This window comes from Ambystoma mexicanum, chromosome 12, assembly GCF_040938575.1.
Source record: "Ambystoma mexicanum isolate Mex_15411 chromosome 12, UKY_AmexF1_1, whole genome shotgun sequence".
Taxonomy (NCBI): domain Eukaryota; kingdom Metazoa; phylum Chordata; class Amphibia; order Caudata; family Ambystomatidae; genus Ambystoma; species Ambystoma mexicanum.
The window spans coordinates 386,559,729-386,580,265 of NC_090936.1; the positions used below are offsets into that span (position 1 = coordinate 386,559,729).

General features: G+C 46.8%; 1 protein-coding gene across 1 annotated transcript in view; it reads left to right on the top strand.

Moving 5' to 3' along the window:
- Window positions 1-2,487: 2,487 nt before the first annotated feature.
- MRPS35 (mitochondrial ribosomal protein S35) overlaps window positions 2,488-20,537 on the top strand; it is a 300,787-nt gene continuing 282,737 nt past the window's right edge. Inside the window, exon 1 of the mRNA XM_069628518.1 lies at window positions 2,488-2,823. Within this exon, the coding sequence (XP_069484619.1) occupies window positions 2,712-2,823 (112 nt within the window). The 5' untranslated portion in view covers window positions 2,488-2,711. The remainder of the gene's footprint in view (window positions 2,824-20,537) is intronic.

Consider the following 20,537-nt stretch of genomic DNA (forward strand, 5'->3'; position numbering starts at 1 on the left):
AGAGTCTGAGCTGGGAAGGGGGCAGGCGGCATCCTCAACGTACTGGGAGGGGGAGGCCTTCCCACCTCAATGACTATGTGCTGGACCCCTGGGTCATGTAGGTGGAGACTATGATACGTGCCCGCGGTCGTGGGGTGTTTGAAGGCTGTTTGCCACACGTTTGAGTGGGTGGTGGTTACTTGTTAAAGCGTTATTTGCTTGTTATGAAAAAGAAGGAGTGTGTTGTGTGCCCATTAGATGCGCACGTGGCAGAGTGATGAAACGCTGTTGCGTGCAGCTGCCAATTAAAGGGGCAGATCATGTGTGCTGAAACAGAGCACGCATGGAGCTCGGACGAGATACACTGTCCCCTGTGTCTGTGTATTCTAGGGGGAATCGCGCCATACATGGATGTTCCGACCAGGCGACTCCCATACTACACTTGCTAAACACTGTGCCGCCTTTGCACTCACCTTATGTATTCCTAACACTCAGGAGGAGTGTGCAATCAATGTGTATAGGTATATGCGGGGTCAAGTCCTCGAGTCCTGTGGAGGAAAGTAGATTCTAATTGGTATATGTCCAAAGACGAGCCTGCCGCATTAAGAATAAGCAGTGTGTCCACATGTAACTAATGAATAGCCTATAAGTGCTTAGGGTTTGTAGTCTATCTCTATATGCACTAAGCTACTGCACGTGTTGTGACCTGACAATAAAATGTGTAAGTCACATGCTCTATCTTCTTGGTATGCAGTCATGCCATGATAGTCAAAAATAGAAAAAATAGACCTTGTTAAGGAGGTTGGGCTGATACACACGACAAATACTTTTCATACAAAAATGAATTTATTATAGAAAACCACACTGCAAAGTGTGCAGATTCGTTTTCCTTCACGGGACTATCTAGTGTCATTTCTTCACCATACTGAATAGTGTGGGAAAGGGTTTCTTCTGAGACTGAGGCCAACAATGGAGTTCAACAAGGGATAAAAGGCTTACTGAACAAGAAGGTTTTGAGTGTCTGAAGTACTTTAAAGACTCAAGATGAGCTTCCGGGTATGCTCTGGAGCACTGATGATTAATTCTTAAATTTGTGTCACCCCCACAAACCGTTTGGAGAGAGATTTTTGGAAGATATCTTCCACCGTATTGTGTTTTGTACGTGAGGGAAGATTTACACCTCATTGTTTGTCCTGAAGAAGGTCAGAATTACGTCGGGCTGCCATCCTAAGCCATCTGTAACCAACCGAAACATATGTAGATGTTTTTTGTTCATAAGCAGTGTTTTTGTTCTTGTACATAGGAGAGTGTGTGGATAGGATGATTATGTATGCCAGATGAGTGTGTAGACCGGATGAGGCTACAGAGCGGATGAGCGTACCAAACAGAGGAGTATATAGATCGGACGAGTATACAGTGCAGATGAGTGCGTAGGCAGACGGGAGTACATGCGCGTGGTAGACTGGGGTGCACGCGCGGGGAGGACAAGAGTGCATAGCGCATGCATGTGGAATCCATGAGAGCACACGCAGCGGCACACTGGAGAATGAGTGATAGACCAGTACACGCAAGGCGCACTTGAGAGTGTAAGTATGTCAAGCAGACAGATGTGTGGAATGCAGGGAACATTTGAATGAGCATATATCATACCACACCCCACGCTTACTCTCTTCTTTACACCACCACTCAAATAGAACACAGGGATACTATGACACCATTCTGTATAACTGTTCTCATATCAACATCTCCCGCTCACCCCCCATCACTCTAAGTAAACACTGCTGGCTCCACACCCCCAGCTAGGCGTTCTCCTCAGGCCTAACGCAACCACACTCGGTCGGGATAATTCCTGTCAGAGCAAACACATACTCCTGATCTCTCCACCACCACACCTACCGCTAAGAAGCAGCTACCACACAAACTCCGCACCAGCTGCACACATACCGGGTGCGCACACGCACCATTGGACTCTCTCTAATCTCTCTACTGAATCGGACTTCGGTTCCCAAGGGCGTTCAACCTACCAGTGCCTTCAGACCATACCAATGGTATATAAGGCGCTATATAAATGCAAAATAACAATAACAATAACATAGGTGTAACAGAAATATTTTAATTGATTGTATAAAGGGTCTTCTATATAGACTGACCCCTTTTTTGTGTATTATATTGTCATTGGATGTGTGAGCATGGGTATGAAAGGCGGAATGAATGAGCTAGATGTCTAAAACTGTGATTTATAATATTGTATGATTTTATTATTATTGTGGTTTTTTTCTAAAATAAATTCATTTTTGTATGAAAAGTATTTGTCGAGTGTATCAGCCCAACCTCATTACCAAGTTCTATTTTTTCTATATTATCATATTGCTTGCCTGGTGGACGGTGGGTTTACAGGTACCCTTAAAATGTACACGTGATAGTCAAATAGTAATAAATTGTAAGTGCGCTCCTTTTTTCCAATGAGGACAGCCACGTTGTAAAGGCACCAATTGTCTTTAGATTATGAAACAAGATGCTAAACAAGCGTCAGCTGTGCGAGTCACACGAGCAATGATTGAAATGAACAAACTGCTCCGGATACCGTCGTACTGAATCGTGCCCAAAGTCACGTGAAGAAGAGTAGGCGGGCCGTTGCCATGGTCCGTTTCTCGGATGGGATCTAGACACTACCCTCTGAATTACCAGTTGCTTTTTTCCCCTTGTCGGCTTCCGTAGAAGCAGGGTGAAAGATGGCGGCCTCCATGATGTGTCCTGGTTGCCTGTCCTCTCTTTGCAGAGTTCGGACTTTTATTGGGAGAACAGCGTATTCCACCGCACTGACAAGCCACGGTCAGGGTAGAGGTGAGATGAGACTGAGTTGGGGGCGATTGAATGAATAGCACGTAGTCCGTCCATGCAGTTTTATCCACATTAAATCTGTACATAGTCATTCTTGAAAACACGGAGCATACAGACATACTTGTCAACATGCTGTGACGAAAATGAGGTTGGCTTTTTCAAGGTTCAAAAATTGTAATCGGCAGAAGGATGACATCATAGGTACTGACATCACACGAGATGTGACACTGATCACATACATGCCAACATTTTGTGGCACCTGGGAGGGAGATTCTCTCACAAACAGTGGAGAATTACATGTTCCCCTAGGTATACATTGCAGTTACAAAACAAATTGAGAGGGAGAACGTTTAAAATTGCACCAAAAATCGGGGTGATTGACATGTATGTGATTGGAGCACCAGAACTATTTCTTTAACTTGGATTTTCTGATCCACCTTGATAATTCACATAGTCAAATGAGGGACCTGTGAGAATTGTGGTCAGGCTTTTCTACTTTTTGCCTTTGGGGGAAGTGGTGTCTGGTGAATTTTATACCTGGACGGCCGTACATGTTTGCCTCGAATATGCTGGGACCTATCGAAAGTAGTGATGGAGCCTAAGCCAACCGATAGGTGGAATGGGTGAGGGAGGGATCTTGAGAATTTTTTTTAAAAACTATCTGGCTAAAATTGTGCATTTTCTAACACTTTTTTGGGGGGGAAATTGTATAAAAAGTCACATAGTTTGCAGTTGGTTTAATATGTGTTTGTTTATTCAGTTTATATAGTGTTTTACACCAAAGTGCTTAACAGAATAACAACAGTACATGAGAAGAAGCAAATTTACAAAATTGAAACAAACCAGTGGTACAGTATATGGAACAATTAACTCCATAGAAGGGGGAAAGGGGGGGGGAAGGGGGAGCAGGGGAGTTCACTGGAGAGTATAACACCTGTGGGTGGTTGCAGCTTCCTGTATGAGGTCAAGGGGATGAGGAGAAAGGTGGGTAGAGGATAGGAGGGGAGAGGTAGGGAAGGAGTCAGGGGGGGGGGTTTGCAGAGGAAGGGCGTACATTCAGTGTTTGAGATGAGGACGTAGGGATGTAGGGGAGGGAAGGAGGGGAGGGGTAGGGATAGGGAAAGGGGAATAATATGGTAGTATAAGGGAAAAAATCCAATCGATGTAAATCGCCAACAGTACACAGCAATTTCTTCCAATACATTTTCATGATGCCGTTGCCCTCAATATTTGGCAGTTTAAAAAACATTTTCTTGCTGGTTGTGCCTATACACATCCATGCATACTACACCTATATTTATGCCATTATTTCCACTACTGTAATATTTGCCAGATAAAAATGCCATGCCACTGTAAGAAAACATGTCCAGACTGGTTGCACTAATGTAGATAATGTAATAGCACTTTACATGTTTACCCTAAGAAAGGATATTTGGATCCAAGTATACCAGCCTAGCTATGTAATAACCCTCATCATGCTTGCTTTACCCTTGCTGCCCAGTAAAATTGCATTCCACCAGTCTCTAAAATTAGAGGCCGGCTAATACATTCACAATAATACCCCTTAATACATTCAGCGGAAGAGGGCAGGCAAATGCACACTCTCATACCTAATATACACTCTCATTTACCCAACATAGATTCTTTCATTCACCCGTGCATTCATACAGCACTCTGAAAACTCCTTACATGCATGTATACTAACCCCACTTGCATGCACGCTTACATACAAACACATTACACAACATCCACATAAACATTTACATTTTAGTTTCTTCCTGCTGGCATATTCAGCATGCTGACACCATTTACGACGAGAGGCAGCGGGGCTTTCCTTCCTATGCCTGCACGCCTCTTCTCATTGCACTCAGCACATTTTGCAGAGCCCATAGGGCTCCACATTGAAAAAAGGAAAAAAGAAACATAGTGGGGACGTCTTGTTCAAAGGCAGGCACCCTGCAAGTAATGCACTTTGCTGCCATTCAAGCAAGGGAGCGGTGCCCCCGTACCAATAGATACAGACTGCCAGTGGTGTTGTGAGTGCTTTCTATAAGTGAAAACAGTTGGCATACACGCTGAATGTGGAAGAGAGATTGAATGTGAGTAGGGTCAAAGAGCTGTGTGTTTTTCACTTTTTACCCAACCATTGACCACTCATGGCCATGCTAGGCCCTTTGAACATCCATACCCATTTTCCTGCCCCAAACAAACCCCTGGATCTTCGAGCAGTCTATTGAAAGATAACTATTGCAGCTGTAAACCAGCTCTTGGTGTAACAAAAATGACCCAGATAATTGATTTGTAAACAAAAGTGTGTTCTTGCATCTTTTTCTTGCACTGTATTCTTGTAGGAAAATATGCATTGGCAAAACCAACAGTTTTGGCTTGTTTATAGTTATTGTACAGACATTTGCCAGGCACTGCCATCATATGCCCAGGTAATCGCATCATTCCCAGATGTTCTCTTCTGGCGAGGCAGCGCCATTATAGAAATGCCAGGGAAATTCCTATCCAAAGCCGCCACAACTGGTGGCTTTGCCAATGCTTGTTTTTTTAAAACTTAAAGTACAGAATTGAAATACAAACGGAAGGAAAAGGAACAGTTGCAACTACATTCTGTTTTATCACATAATTTAAAGAACCTAAAACAATACACCCCACAAACATTACATCAGGTTGCAGAGTGAACAAAGGTCCAAAGCTAATAAAGCAGGGAAAAAAGGAAATGTTCAGATGTCTAAGGAAAGAGTTTACATATACACTGAATAAACAATAGCGCAACATAGTGATGTGCTGTTATTTGGTCATAAATGTTACTACAGAGGGCAGTGACTGGGCATCCATTCTGGTCAGCCCTAAGCTCATTAACTAATTTTCCCATGCAAAAATACCAGTATCGGTAAGTTCTTCATAAACTTTGCACACAGAAACACATGCAAACTCATCTATCCATCCACACACTAACACAAAAGCGGAGGCCAGTGTACAAAAACGCACGCACCAAAATATCAGCCATGAAAGTATTTCACATACGTACAAGCCAGACATGATGCTTCCCTCTCCAAAACTGCAACCTTCCCTCTCAAACATGCCTCATAGGGACATTTGGTCATCTTGAATTTGACAAATTAACAAACGAGAAGACCATAGAGTAGTTTATGAACGGAGAAATATCAACTACTGATTTAAATTGTCAGAACTTGTTTTTCATACAAATAAAACAAATGCAAAGAAAATAAATAATGCCAAACTTCGTCCTCCCTCGGAACAGCGAGGCACTTACTTTGTACCCATCACATTCAAGCAGAACAAATAAACCAGTAATTGTACCAAAAAAGACATTTGAAAAATCAAGTGCATGTTCTTTAAGTTCCTTTAGTCACTGTGCAAAAAGCATACTGCTTCATATCCGTGCAGTGCACAGTGACTGCAAAAGCACAGCACTTTATCGCATTACTTGATGGGTCAGGTCCGTCACAGAGGGGAACATCGTCCATCTAAATAAAGTACTTTACATTAAAACCATCACACACAGACTGATTTCTGCCTTTTTTCTGCTGCAGTTCAGCAGCTGTCCTGGGAATGGGCACCGAGGCAAAAGCCAGAACACGTGGAGCCATAAACCTGCCACTTTAAATCGATAGGATAGGATCGGACACTCAAATCAGGTGCACACAATCACCACAGGTGGAGGCAGTGGAGCCTGTCCCAGCACAAAAGGAGCACACCCACACACCACCCCCCTTCCTACACCAAAATGATCCCACTTGCTGTTGCAATCTCGGGGCTGGAGGACATGCCTGTACTGCTACAACAGGCAGCACAGAGGAGACACAGGAGGAGAAGGAGGGTGAGACTGGCACAGCAAGTCCCACCAGTGCAGGCAGTGGTACCACGTAGGCAGCCACCAATCCCTCGCATCAGAGCCAGTTCATTCAACCTAACCCCTCTACAGATCCACACCCTGTACCGGCTGGACCAGGACACCATCACCACCATAGTGGACATGATACACGACAACATTATCAGTCTGATTGAAATCCGCACTGCCGTCCCCCCTCTACTGAAGGTAGTGTCTGTGCTCCAATTCCTGGCCACAGGCACCTACCAGCACACAGTGGGCCAGCTGCATGGCATATCACAACCTCTCTTTTCACGCATGCTGACCCAAGTGCTGGATGCCCTCCTGAAGCATGCAAGCAACCACATATCCCTACCACGGACTGCCCAGGAGCTTGCTGGCACTAAAGTTGGCTTCCATGCAGTGGCAGGCATGCCCAATTGCATTGGTGCCCTCGACTGCACCCATGTTGAATTGGTGGTCCCTCATGCCATGGAGGTTGTGTATCGCAATCGTGTAAGCAATACCACTCCATCAATGTGCAGATGGTATGTGACTCCAGCAAGATGATTACACATTGTTGTGCCCGATTTCCCAGATCCACACATGATGCCATGGTTCTGCAGAACTCCTCGCTACCCAGCTACATGGAGCGACATGCTGGACGACGTGCCTGGCTGCTAAGTAAGTCGCCTGACCGGCCCATGCAGTGCAGTGGGGGGATGCATACTCCACCTGGGTGAGAAATGGGGGGGGGGGAGATGCATACTCCACCTGGGTGGGATTGGGTGGTGAGTGGACAGTACACATAAAGCAAAACACTGTGGCCCTAAACGTCCCAACCTGAACATGACACATCAATGCCATACATAAGACCAATGCTGCACACCAATGACAATAGGCTAGACGTACAAGCAGGCCACATCCCTCAATGCATCAACTGAGCATACCCTCTGCGACACACTCCAGCAACATGCAGTGAGTATGCGTAACGGACATGACTACAGCAAAGCACAACACAGGACATGCACCCATGAGTAGTAACAAAGAAATCTCACCGAGGGAATACACTGATTGTCACTGGCCCATCACCACAGTCGTGCTGCATGCCACCATGGGAATGGCAACCGATGGATGACAAATCATTATTACACCTGTGCCAATGCTGCTAGTCGGAATACATACAGAGTACTATACATCACCAATATGGGTGCAAATACATTATTCTGCATCCACAGTACATCTGCAACAGCATGCAAGTGGACACCCTGCATCATCTGGACAACGCAATCCACACCTGCAGACCATAGTACAGCACATATTGCGACAAATGAACCTGTGTGCATACATCCAGGGACATGTGCATGTCAACACCTGCAGCCATGAAAGTGATTTCTACAGGTGTCATGTCAGACATTGTGCTCCCATGCAGGTGATGGTGGCTATCCCTTGAAGCCGTGGCTCCTTACCCCTGTTTGGAACCCGCAGAACAGGCATGAAGAGGAGTACAATCGGGTTCATACCCGTACCCGTGTTGTGATCGAGCAGACCTTTGGCCTGTTGAAGGCGCGGTTCTGCTGCCTCAGCAGGTCTGGTCGAGCACTCCTTTACGCGCCTGAGAAGGTGGGAAAGATCACCATGGTCTGTGCCTTGCTGCACAACATGTGCATCCGGAGAAACGTACCACTGCCACCTGACATTGACCTGCATGTAACGGTTGAGGATGAAGATGATGATGGAGGAGAAGCAGCACCCCTGCCAGTTTGCGATGCACAAGATGGCCGTGCTGTGTGCCAATTGGTGATTGACTATTTCTTCTGAAACACTGGGATGCTGATGGTTTTGTGTTAGTGCTACACTGGGCACTGGGATAGTGTGCATATGGACACAGGGTGTGTGGGGAGTTGGCACTGTCATGAATTGAATAAACACACACAAAATGAACAATGCCCATTCATGATATGATTTTGAACACCGGGTATATTGGAAATTAAACATTATTGTGGTTGAACCCTCCACCTCACACACATCCCATACCCCCTCCCCCATTGACATCCCACACATGATGTGCTAATCATGGTTTTCCTCAAGATGCAGTCAGCACATGCAGGATGGCCCTGCTAGTGGCGGCCTCTCTTTTGTTCCGGGGGCTGCATTTTATTTTATTACATTTGTTATACGCCCAGACCCTGAGGTATCACAGCGTAGTTACAGACAATGGAAAAAATACAGCCTTGGAGTAAAACACAGCAAAAATACAAACAGGACATGATACATGAACAGTATTATAAACAATTATATACAGGGGGCAGATAAGTTCCGTCTGCACTAGTCTGGTTCTATGATCAATCATGTTAGAATTGATTGAATAACCAGGTTTTTAGCAAAATGTTTTTTTTTGTATGTTTTTTTTTAAAATGGTGGGTATGAATTTACATTCTTGATATTGGAAGAGAGTTCCAGTGCCTAGGAGCGAGTACTATGAAGATGCTCCAACCTGCTTTTTCTCTTTTGTATCGTGGGATATTGAGGTTTTCGCTGTTATTAGATCTGAGGAGTCTGGTGTAGTTTATTTTTGGTAACTGCATTGAGGAGATATTTTGGCGCTTTGTTGTTGATGCATTTATGGGTGATGCTAAGGGTTTTAAAGAGTATTATTGCTTTGATGGGGAGCCAGTGGTTGGTTCTCCTGATGTTGGAGATGTGGTCAGATTTTTTTTTTCATTCCTAGTGCTGCTCGCAGGGCTTTATTTTGCATCAGTTGGAGTTATTTCATGTCTGTGTGGCGTGCGCTGAACCTGTTCTGGCCCACAGGGCTTGTTGGAGCTGAGCTGGCAGGTGTGCTGGATGGGGTAGAGGTGGCTGCCTGTGCAATCGTCGGTGCAGGTCGTTGCTGCTGCTGTTGTTCGACAATTCTGCCCCGGACCTGCGTCACTGCTGCTAGACTGTTGCGGATCACCATAGTGTTATTGTTCATGGCAAGGATGTTTGCAGCATTGGCGTCACGTATTTCCCGGCCGTCAGTTCCCCCTCCGCCACGTACTGCCGGACCAGCTCTATCATCTTATCCTGCCGGGTCTCAATCCTCGTCATGCGGGCCTCCATGTTACTGGTGGCTGTGGAGGTGGATGGGGCAGTAGCAGGGCGGGCCAATGCTGGACTGCCCTCTGATGGGGACCACAGATGTGGACTCCCCATTACTCCGGCCTTTTGTTGCATGGGGCTGACAGGGGTTCCCTGTGTGGAGTGCAGGGGGTGTTCTGGGGTGTGGGCTGGGGGCTCGGGTATGTGCACATTCCCCATGGAGGTTGCCGTCCATGTTAGATTGTTCTTCGACGTGGCCCTCTACATCGCTGAGGGGGGCTGAGGCAGCTACCTCCCCAATTGAGCTGGTGGCAGCAGAGTGTGTGCCATCAACTTAAGCTTCTACAACAGTGGACAACTCCGCTGTGGCTGTGTCGTCGGGTGGTGTCTCAGTTGTTTTTTTGCTTCTCCGGTGCCTGCCCTGTATTGCTGGTGTTGGCCTATGTGGCAGTCTGGGCGTTGGTGTTGCCCTGGAGGTTGATGGTCCTGTGCCTTCTTGGCTGACCCTGGATCCCTTGGAGGATGTCGTGGCCTGTGTGGCACCCTCCTGGCCTTCACTGTCAGCATCTGTGTCTGGGAGGGGACCAAGAGATGCAGGGCATCAGTGATGGTGTTACGTGCAAGATGCATACATTGGTGTTGTTCAGTACTTCACATTTCATGCATTGCATACTTGTAGGTGTGACGCATAGTGTTAGGGAGAATTCTCTTATAAGGCTAATTTCCCTTACCTATAGAGTCCCCCAGCAGCTTTGCTGGATTTCAGGGGTTTATTTTTTTACTCCTACTAAGAGTGAGACTCTTTTTCTCACTCTTAGTTGTGTTTTAGGCTATTTTTGTGCTTATGATCTATGGGGTTTTTCTCACCCTCCTAGGTATCATCTTTTTACCTGTGTGTTACACAGCACCCTCAGTGCAGTAACATAGGGGTGTCACAGTGACCCCCAAACAAAGACTCCATACCCTACGACTGACTACTGTCTCCCAGGGCATGTAAAGTTCCCATTGACTTTACTAGTCAGTAGTTATGAACCAAACCAGTACAACCCATCTTACTATGGAAGTACTGGAAAGGGTTAATGGTTTTCCCTGGTAATTTTCGAGAGGATACCGTCCAGTCCCTCTCTCCAAGTTTCTGACTGGTGGCAGTGGTTGCTACCATAAATATTCGACCGCAAATATTTTCCTATGGGATTTTCCCATTGTTCGAGGCTACCACTTTTACTGCCAGCCTCTAACATACTGCCTGTTTATTTTATTATTAACTTTACTCCGGTAGGGTTTTATTGCCAGATCTTTGTTAATATTTCTTTCTCGTGTATTTCTCTGAAATCCTAACCCAGGTCGGGGATCCTTTGTTCGTCCTTTTGGCAGGCTTCTGCACAGAAGCCCTCCTTTCGGCGCCACTGTGTCTGGGGTAGACAGGATGTGTGGGAGGGGGAATAGGCACCCTGGACCGGGTTGCCTAAGCGACCCAAGTCGCACTCTGCCTTGATAGGCTGGGGGGTTATCCCGCCAGGATAACCACCCCGCTGTGTGAGTGACAGCTAGGCTGTATGAATGGGGGGGTTTTCTGCATATAAGCAGGGCTCCGAGGACTGGAGGACAAGACGTCGCCACTGGACCTAAGAAATCCGAAGAGGAGAGAAGCCGAAGACCTCTGCAATAACTGAACCACCGGTGAAGCACTGCTGCAGATCCTCGCCACTTTTCTCCAACGACCCCAGAAGATCTTCACCTGAAAGAGTCTTCTTCCCTTGAGCTGGTGGGGTCAACCAGTTCGCCAATCGCCTTCCAGGACCTGCCTTGGTCGAATCGCCAGTGCCAAGCACTAGGAGACCGGATAGCCAGGCACCCGCCCACCACGACCGGGATTTAAAGGAGCGTATCTTTTATTCAGTTTTGGAATCACCGCGGCTGGCTTCATCCCTGGGCAGTGCAGTACATTATTCTGCCAGGCCACCCGTTTCGTTGGGTACTGCTAAAGGTGTTTTTAAATCCTTTACTTACCTTCTTGGTTGGCCGCCCCTTATCGTCTAACATTGTCTTTTACCTTCTGCAACCACCTTTTCAAATCGTTAAACAAAGACTTGACTGCAGCTACTAGAACCACTGACTCTGGCACAGGCCTATTGACTCTGGCTAAATCTGTTACAACTGCCTTCTCTAGATTGCTTTTCATCAAGAAATGTGTTGGTGCACCTAAAACTCTTATAACCACCTTTCCTTCCCTTTTTAAATATTGTGAAGTGCCATTTTGCTCGGTTTTCACCTAAGTATTTCTTATGCTAAAGGTTCTGCCTTGCCTAACTTGTTCACAATCCACTTGCAAAGTGTTGCTGGGGTGTTTTAGAGTCTGAATCTGTATAACTTGTCCTTTCCCTCCCTTTAGAGAAATTGAGTGCCATTTCTGCTTGCTTTACACTGTGCCATTTTGCTCAGTTTTCACTCTTGCTCAAACTTGTCTACAATTTAAACGGGGAGTTGTGTATACTTTTCTCGACTGTTTTAACTCGCTTTAAGGATAGTGATTTGTGTGTTGAACTTAAGAGTGTGTAAAATAAATATATATTCTTTTTGATACAAAGCTTTGGTCAGTGTTTCCTTGTTCCATAGTACTGTAGTCCTATTGTGTAAACCCTGAATACTGCTCATCTCCCTCTTGAGATAAGTCTGACTGCTTCATCCACAGCTACCAACTAAATCTGTGTGCTACAGACTGATACCAAAGGGGATTTATTGTGTATACCTGTAGACCTAATCTTCTGTAGTGCTCCCTAAGGGGAACTGCATAGGATTCTGCCTAACACAGGGCATCAATGATGGTGTTACGTGCAAGATGCATACATTGGTGTTGTTCAGTAGTTCACATTTGATGCATTGCATACTTGTAGGTGTGACGCATAGGGTGCTTGCAATAGGGGGGGGGGACCATGTTGGCATACGTCGTGGACTCTCCTTGTTGAACTGATGTGTGCTATGTGGAATACCGTTGTATTGCAGTTTGTGTGATGTGTGACATGTGATGTTTTGCTCTGTGTTGGGTGTCTGTTGGTAATGGGATTGGCACGCAGCATGCATATCAATGTGCCAGTGTTTGGGCCACCATCTGGACATGGATCTGTTTGTGTGTATTATGGGCCATGCATTGAATTAGTTCACTTTCACATCAGTTGTGCTACGTCATGCTTTGGTTCTCTGTGGTTTGTGGGGACACTCACCTCCATCTGCCGATGACGGCAAACCCCGCCGCCATGTCTCCGAATCCCTCTGTCGACTCCATGCTGATGGTGGCGCTACAAGTCTTCTCCCACCTTGTCAGTTTGGTGGGAGAGTGGTCCCCGCCGCCTTTTGCCATGGCTTCCCTGTGGTTGGCAGACAGGATGTTGCGAACGCGGAGACGTAGTTCGTCCCATATTTTTTATTTATTTATTTTTTATTATTTTTTTTTCCCCATCCTTCACTGTGCGGGTGGTGGTGCCAACCGCAGTGACTTTCCTCGCCACTTCCTCCCAGATTTCTTTTTTCCACAGTTGGGCTGGGCGCTTCAGATTTGTTGCAATGACTTTGTCTGCATGGACAACCAGCGTGTCAGCTAACATATTTAGCTCTTCATCCGAGAACCTCTTCTTGCGCAGGCGGGGGCTGGATTTCCTAGTTGCCTTGGGCATTTTCTGGTGATTTGGCCAACTCTCAACTCGGGAACAGTGCTGTGTAAGATGGCTGCCGCCGCATTTCCAGTTCCGGCGCAATGACGTTACTTCCGGGTCCGGTATTACGAACCCGGTATTTGCATGATGGTATTGCCGGGTCCGTTATTAAGGGGTTGCTCCTGGGCGGAGGCGGTATCAGCGGGTTCTGTGATGCTGCTATCAGTGGGTTGGGGGGGTCTTTAGCAGCATGGTGGTGCAGCCATTACCGGCATGGGGGTTCAAATCAGCTGCTATTAGCGGCGTTGAGGGTACATGGACGCGCTACTACCACCATGCCGGTAATTACTGTTTTTACTGTGATTCTCATAATGAGCCCCTTGCCTCCCTGTGGCCCCGTTATCACGCTGATATAACCGCAACTTTTTGTAACTCCCGTTGAGGAGAAGTTGAGTGAAGCTATTGTAAAGTACTCAACGGTATGGCTTTTAGGTCTGTCGGTCACTGTTCACTAAAGAGTGACAGAGTGACCCCTAGTTTGCCTTGCGCCACACCCCTCATTAGTGGCTACACTGCTAAGTTAGCTGTTGGATGGGCAAAGTAAGTTCTGTCACATTCCGGAGGGCGTTATTATCCGACAGAAGCAAAAAGTGTGCACTAGTAATGTTGTAAACAAGAAAAGCAAATGTAATGACTCTCTAAAGCACTCTACAATTACGAATCAAGTCAACTTTTAGACGGGCTCAGACCCCTCAGTTAGCAGCTGCTATGGTGGGTAAAAGCAGCCCTGTGAAATTATCTGATGAAATGTCTTCTATATCAAGATTCCCTTAGTGGGCCGACTCTACCCAGCACCCAAGCATCTCCACTGTGCTCACCGGCCCCGTGTGGTAAAGGAGTCTTGCATTGTGTGGGAGAGTGTAGGGGGTGCTCTTTGAGTGAGACTGCTCCTCCAAATCTTTTAAATGTTTCATTCTCTATAGTGCCCTGTTGTCAACTGTCTTTGCAACCTAGCTCCGAGCAGTCGGATAGAGCCACTCTTTAGGCCATGGAGACCTCAATTCATCAACATTATGAGAACTGTCTGCAGGAAATGTAATGTCTTCACTAATGATCATGTATCCAGAGTTGGGTGAGATCATAAAGCTCACGAGGCACAGGGTTTGGCTATGGATGACAGTTTTGCGTCAATTGCAGCCAATATTGCAGCACTTAGAGGCTCATCCTTTTGTGCTTCAGATACCAGTATAGCTGAGAGATTTGTTTTACACCTGTCCCTATTATCTCCAGCGTCATCGTGGATCATTTCTCTGAATTACTGATGGGGGTTTCTGACGATCTTGCTACACCTCCTGCCCTTCAGCCTGTGCTACAGCCTCTGGTTTTAATGCAAACTGACCTGTCTGGTGATTGTATGCGGGGGCGCTCTCGGCACACCTGGATCATCAGGATATGTGTATGGATAGTCATGAAGCGCAGTTTATGCCATCTGTACAGGAGGCGCATGACAAGCTGATGGACTTCTCAAACGATAGTGGCCCAGAAAGGATCTTGCGCAATTCCTGTTTTTTGGTTGATTATGATCGTTTAACGAATGCTTACCATTAGGTGAGTCTCTCTTTACAATCATTGATGGAGCAAAGGTCAAAAGATATGACTGATATGGACATGTCTAGACCTAATTGGTTCATTGACTAATATGATGGAGGATTCCAAAAAGCGGCTTGTCGCCAAGTCTTTGGTTGTGTTCGACGCTAGCGTGCAGCAAGATATTCCCATGACTAATCTAGGAAAAATGGCATCGCTGCATGAGCTACCCTCCCAACACTGTGTCCATGTTAAGGCAAACTACTGCCTCTAGGGAATGTGGGGCTCATGCCCGGGATCAAGCTGCATCTGAGAATGCTCCCCTTGCTCCCCCTCTGGTTCTCAACTGTCAGAAGCATCTGGAACTGAACTGGAGCCGGAATATGCAAAATTTGGGACACATCCAGCGATCTCTCGGCATGCATCGATATCTGGCGGCTTGCATCCATCCGCCGATCCGTTGATGGGTTGGAGAGAGAATCATTTAATATTGTGTTTCAAGGATCTAACGCATGAATTGATATTTTATTTCTATCGTGCTCGTACACAATTGTTTCAGAGCGCAACAAGGCAAGGGAGGGGAACAGGGGAGAACAAAACAACGATCTTACTAGGCCCAGTGACATTGAGAACATGCAAGTGCATGGGAGAGGGGGGGAAAGTGCATACAAGGGGGGAGAAGTGGAAAGTGCGGAGCAAAGGAGAAAGATTAATAAAAAATAAATGATAAAGGCAACAACCGGTGGTAGTGCAGCCAGCAAGAGGCAAGTGCTGGGTTTAAGACAGCAGACAGGGTAGGTCTGATAAGTGCAGGAAGAAAAAAGGGAGGGGAACTGTATGGGTTCAGATACAGACCCCAGTACAAGGGGTGGGCCGGAGGCAGTGTGGGAGGGTAGCAGGGTGAGCAAGTAACTGGGCCCGTGGGACAGAGGGTGGCCAGGTACACAGTGCTGAGAGCGAACAGGTCAGCAGGGGTCAGGGGGGGCAAAGACGGAAGCAGAGAGGAAAGTCTTGAGGTGCTTCCGGAACAGTGATGGTTCTCCTCAAGTTTTAGTGTCACAGGGAAGTTCCCCGAGGGAAGCCCCAGCTGAAGACGGAGATCTAACCCCAGCTCGTTTCTTTGACTGACCCTGAGGGAGTTGGAGTTAGAGGAGCGATGAGCTCGAGAGGGGAGGTATTTGCATAGGGATAGCTGAATGTACTTTGCACCCAGGCCCCAGAAAGCCTTGTGGCCAATGCAGAGGGTTTTGAATTTAATCCTTGCATCCACTGCGAGCCAATGGAGAGATTTCAGAGCTGGAGAAATGCGATCCCAGGCATGAGGTCAAGGACAAGTCTTGCACTCCTGTTCTGGATTAGTTGCAGAGGGTGGAGCGTAGAGGCAGGTAGATTTAGAAAGCTGCTGTTAAAATAGTTCAACCTAGAGCGTTCCGGAGCTTGGTAGACAGTGAGATTCTGGGGGAAGGAGAGGAAAGGCAGAGTACCTCTGAGGAGGTGCAATAGGAGGTTTGACTTTTTAGGGACATCAGCGATGTGGGCGGAGAAGGAAAGTGTGGAGTCAAAGATGACCCAGAGGTTCTTAGCCTTGCAGGTGGAGGTTAAAGGAGGGCCAAGGGAGACCGGCCAGAGAGCGAGTGGAAAGGATGATGGTGTGCCGATGAGGAGGATCTCCGTCTTGCTGCCATTCAGACAAAGATCATTGGCGGCACACCAATCTTGAATGGCTGTTAGGCAATCGAGATGAGAGAGGGAGAGGAGGTGGCAGAGGGAAGCCTGAAAATGAGTTGTCGTCAGCATAGCACTGGAAATTTGAGCAGAAAATGGCAATGCAGTGGGCGAGATTTGTCAGGTATTGGTTGAAAAACCAGGGCGATATGTTAGACCCCTGGGAAACACCACATGTAGAGAGGGAGATGGATGATATGAAGGCCCCAAGTTGGACCTGGGAGGGTCGATCAGAGAGGAAAGAGGTCAGCCAGGCCAGAGTAAGATCGGTGATACCCAGGTTATCACAGAGACGGTTGAGCAGGATGGTATGGTTGACTGTGTCGAAGGCAGAAGAGCGATCGAGTAGGATGAGGACAAAGGGAATGTTGGAGTCAAGGTTGGAGAGCAGATCTCTTCACGGATGTTCAGGAGAGCACTTTCAGTGCTTCTGGCAGCTCTGAAGCCAGACTGGTCAGAATCGGAATGAAGGTTAAGGTGAGAGATGGCCAGGTTTTCCAGGAGATTGCCCAGAAAGGGAATAATGGAAAAGAAAGGGAGTAATGGAAATTGGGTGATGGTTAGTTGGACAAGAAGGATCAGGTGTGGGTTTCTTGAGAAGAGGATGCACAAAGGAGTGCTTCAGAGGGGAGGGGAAGGATCCTGAGGCAAAGGAGTGGTTGCAAACATCGGCAAGGGCTGGAGCGTTGGGTATCAATGTGATCCTTGATGGTTTTAGAGGAACTAGGATTAACCTGTTTGGACGAGGCTTTCATAGATTGGACTTGTCTAGCGACCTCCTCAGGGGAGAAAAGAGGAAAGGGCGAGAAGGAGGGTGGGTGTGGGTGTGGCAGAAGGAGGGTCAGCAAGCACAGATGAAGAGGGGAGAGGAAAGGAAGGGTATGATAGAGTGGACAGGATGTCCTGGGTTTTTGAGATCAAGTGAGAGGCAAGGGCATTGCAAAGAGCCTGGGAGGCAACAGGAGGGGTAAAGACTGCAGCAGGGATGGCCAGTTCGTTGCAGATTTTAAAGAGTTTGACCGACTTGTTAGATGACGCAGAGACACAGGCTTGAATGTGGACTCTCTTCTTGGTGAGGACAGAGAATTGGTACTGCCTTTGGAGCAGGCAACATGCCAGTTTGTCAGAGGATGAACAAGAAGCCCTCCATTTCCTCTCAGCCGCCCTACACTTATGTTTAAGTGTAGCTAGGTCAGAGTCATACCAGGAATTGCACTTGGCTTTCCCTTCATAACGATCCTCATGACGGGGGCAAGAGCATCAAGAGTATCAGAAATAGAAGAGTAGAGCAGAGTCAGAGCTGGGTCAGGATGTCAATCAGCCAGAGGTGGAGGGTGGGGGGGAGAGAAGGTGGCAGCAAAAGCCTCAACTGACAAGCTTCATGGGCCGGATGTCCGAGACTGTAGGTGGCAATGTTGGGGTAGGCTTGGCTTGGGGGGGTGGGTGGGGAAGAGAGGCAGAGATGAGAGGAGGGAATGATTGCTCCAGAGAGAATGATTGCTCCAGGAGAGAGGAGTGGTCAGAGGGAAGGAGAGGGGGAGGTCAGAGGAGATCAAGACATAGAGTGTGTGCCCTGCAGAGTGAGTCAGGCTGGAGGGGAGGATGGACAGGGAGAGGGAGTCGCAGAGTTCACGGAAGAGTAAAGAGGAGGAACAAGTAGAGTGTAAATGGACTGCCATTTAGGTAGACATTAATGATGACTTTAGAGGAGTCGAAGGAAGCCATGAGAACTTCCCAGCGAGTGCCACCATTATTGGGAGAGGAGGAGATAGGACAGAGCACAGAGATCATATGAAGAGTCCATAGATCTGGCGAAGGAACGACAATGAGGATGTCAGTGAGGCTCTGTCTGGAGGAAGCATTGGCGTAGGTGTCGAGAATAGGAAGACCAGGGTTGGAGGCCAAGATATCCTTTTTGGACTTCTTCCTGCCAGACTTTGTGAGAAGGGAAGGATAGTTCATGGAGAAGCAGTTTGAAAAGATAGGAGAAACAGAAAGCGCCATGGGGGTGGAAGCGAGGAGAGGAGGGAGAAGCTAGGGGCTAAGGCAGGTAGGTGTGGGACAAAATGAGGTCACTGGGCCGGCAAGTTACAGAGAAGCAACAGTATACAAAGCAAAGTACAGAGAATTTAGCAATGGGCAGCAAGCTTTGACTATAGCGCAAAAAGCAAAAAACAGCAAGATTTGACTTTCTAGCAAAAAGGAAACAAGAACTCCTACAAGAGCATGTAGATCAAAGCTTTGACCTACGTGCTTGGAGTGAATGACTTCTTTTAAACCGTTTCCCTGCGTGCGTATTCTCTCTGATTGCATGTACTGTAAGGGATGTAATGTCAGTTTCACTTTTCTAAACACTCATCTTCGTTCATACTGTCATGAGGTGTTTTGGCGGACAAAGGTATTGCGGTTTATAAGGATGTAAGGGCCTCTTTGTCAGCTTCGCGACTCTTGGTATGTCCTGCAATGGTCTGTCAGAATCTGATGCCGGCTCTATCTTTGTAAGATCAGGCACATCTGTTCATTCCAGCTTTGTGAACGGTTTTATTATAGACCTGACTAGGGAAGAATTGGAGTTAAGACTGGCTGTGCCTCTCTTTTTTTTTATTTTTTTTTTTCCAGTGGCCAATATTTCCAGACAGTTTAAGGAGTCGGTATACAGTTTTGTTCAACATACCATGCCTATGGGGTCTCTTTAGTAGGGGGCCAACTAGCTCATAGACTTCGGAGCTCGGGCAGTTCCAATTATACTGAGTCTAGTATTAATATAAGCAGTCCGAATAGTAAAGGCTGTCGCAAGGGGAGAGATTTGTCCAGTTTTCAATTATTTGCTGTTCGACTGTTAAGCTGGAATGTGGCAGAGGTTGCTCATAAATTAGAAGACTCCGACTGGCTACATTGGCTAAGAAATGTGGACATAATATGTTTTCAAGAGACATGGTTGTGTGATGGCTCTCAGTTGGTGAAATACTTTCCGGTTTGTTGGATAACAATTTGTCCAGCTACTCGGGTGGGGCGGGGGTGAGTGCTGGCAGGTTATGTAAGGGCCTTGCCACATTGGTAGGATGCATCGGTGAGTGGGGCCCCATACATATTTGCACACAGTCAGACCAAATTCTGCTGATATCTATTATACATGGCAACAAGGTGGATTCTAGGCTCCTTAATCCTCCACTCGAAGGAGGATTTTGAGAAATATTCTAACGGTTGGCTGGCAGATTTTTTACTGTGTGAATGTGAGTCATGGTAAGTGACTTTAATGCCAAGTGTCAGATCTGGGGATAACTACTGAGAGACTACTTTTAGAAGCTGCTACGGGGATCCCCAGGAGGAACAAACATCTGACACTTGGTGACCCGTGTGGCATTTTATTGGACTCCTTCTTAAACACTACTGCTTTTGTCGAACTAAATGGGAGGTCTGCTGGTGGTGATCCCCGTCCCCCCTAAGTTTACTTTTAGTCAAGCCGGCAGTAAATCTCTAATTGACTATTGTCTGGTTGACTGTTATTCTTTTTGGAGTGTGGAGCGTTCTGAGTATGTCCCGGCCAGGAAAGTGATCACAACCCTTTAATTCTTGGGTGGAATATGGAGTTGGCACTCCCTTCTCTGAAGTCAACCTTTATAGGCGACAATTTGTTCTCAGATCACCATTCTAGAACATTGTCTAAAGAAAAGTTGGCAGAAATTCTGGATAATGCACAGCTAGCAAGAGGTAATATTTTATCACAGATATCTGCAGAGGATCTGGTGGCTAATGTATTAGTATTAGCAAGTGAGAAATTGGTGACTTTTATCTCTGAAAAGTGCAGGTATTCCGGCAACTCTAAGGAG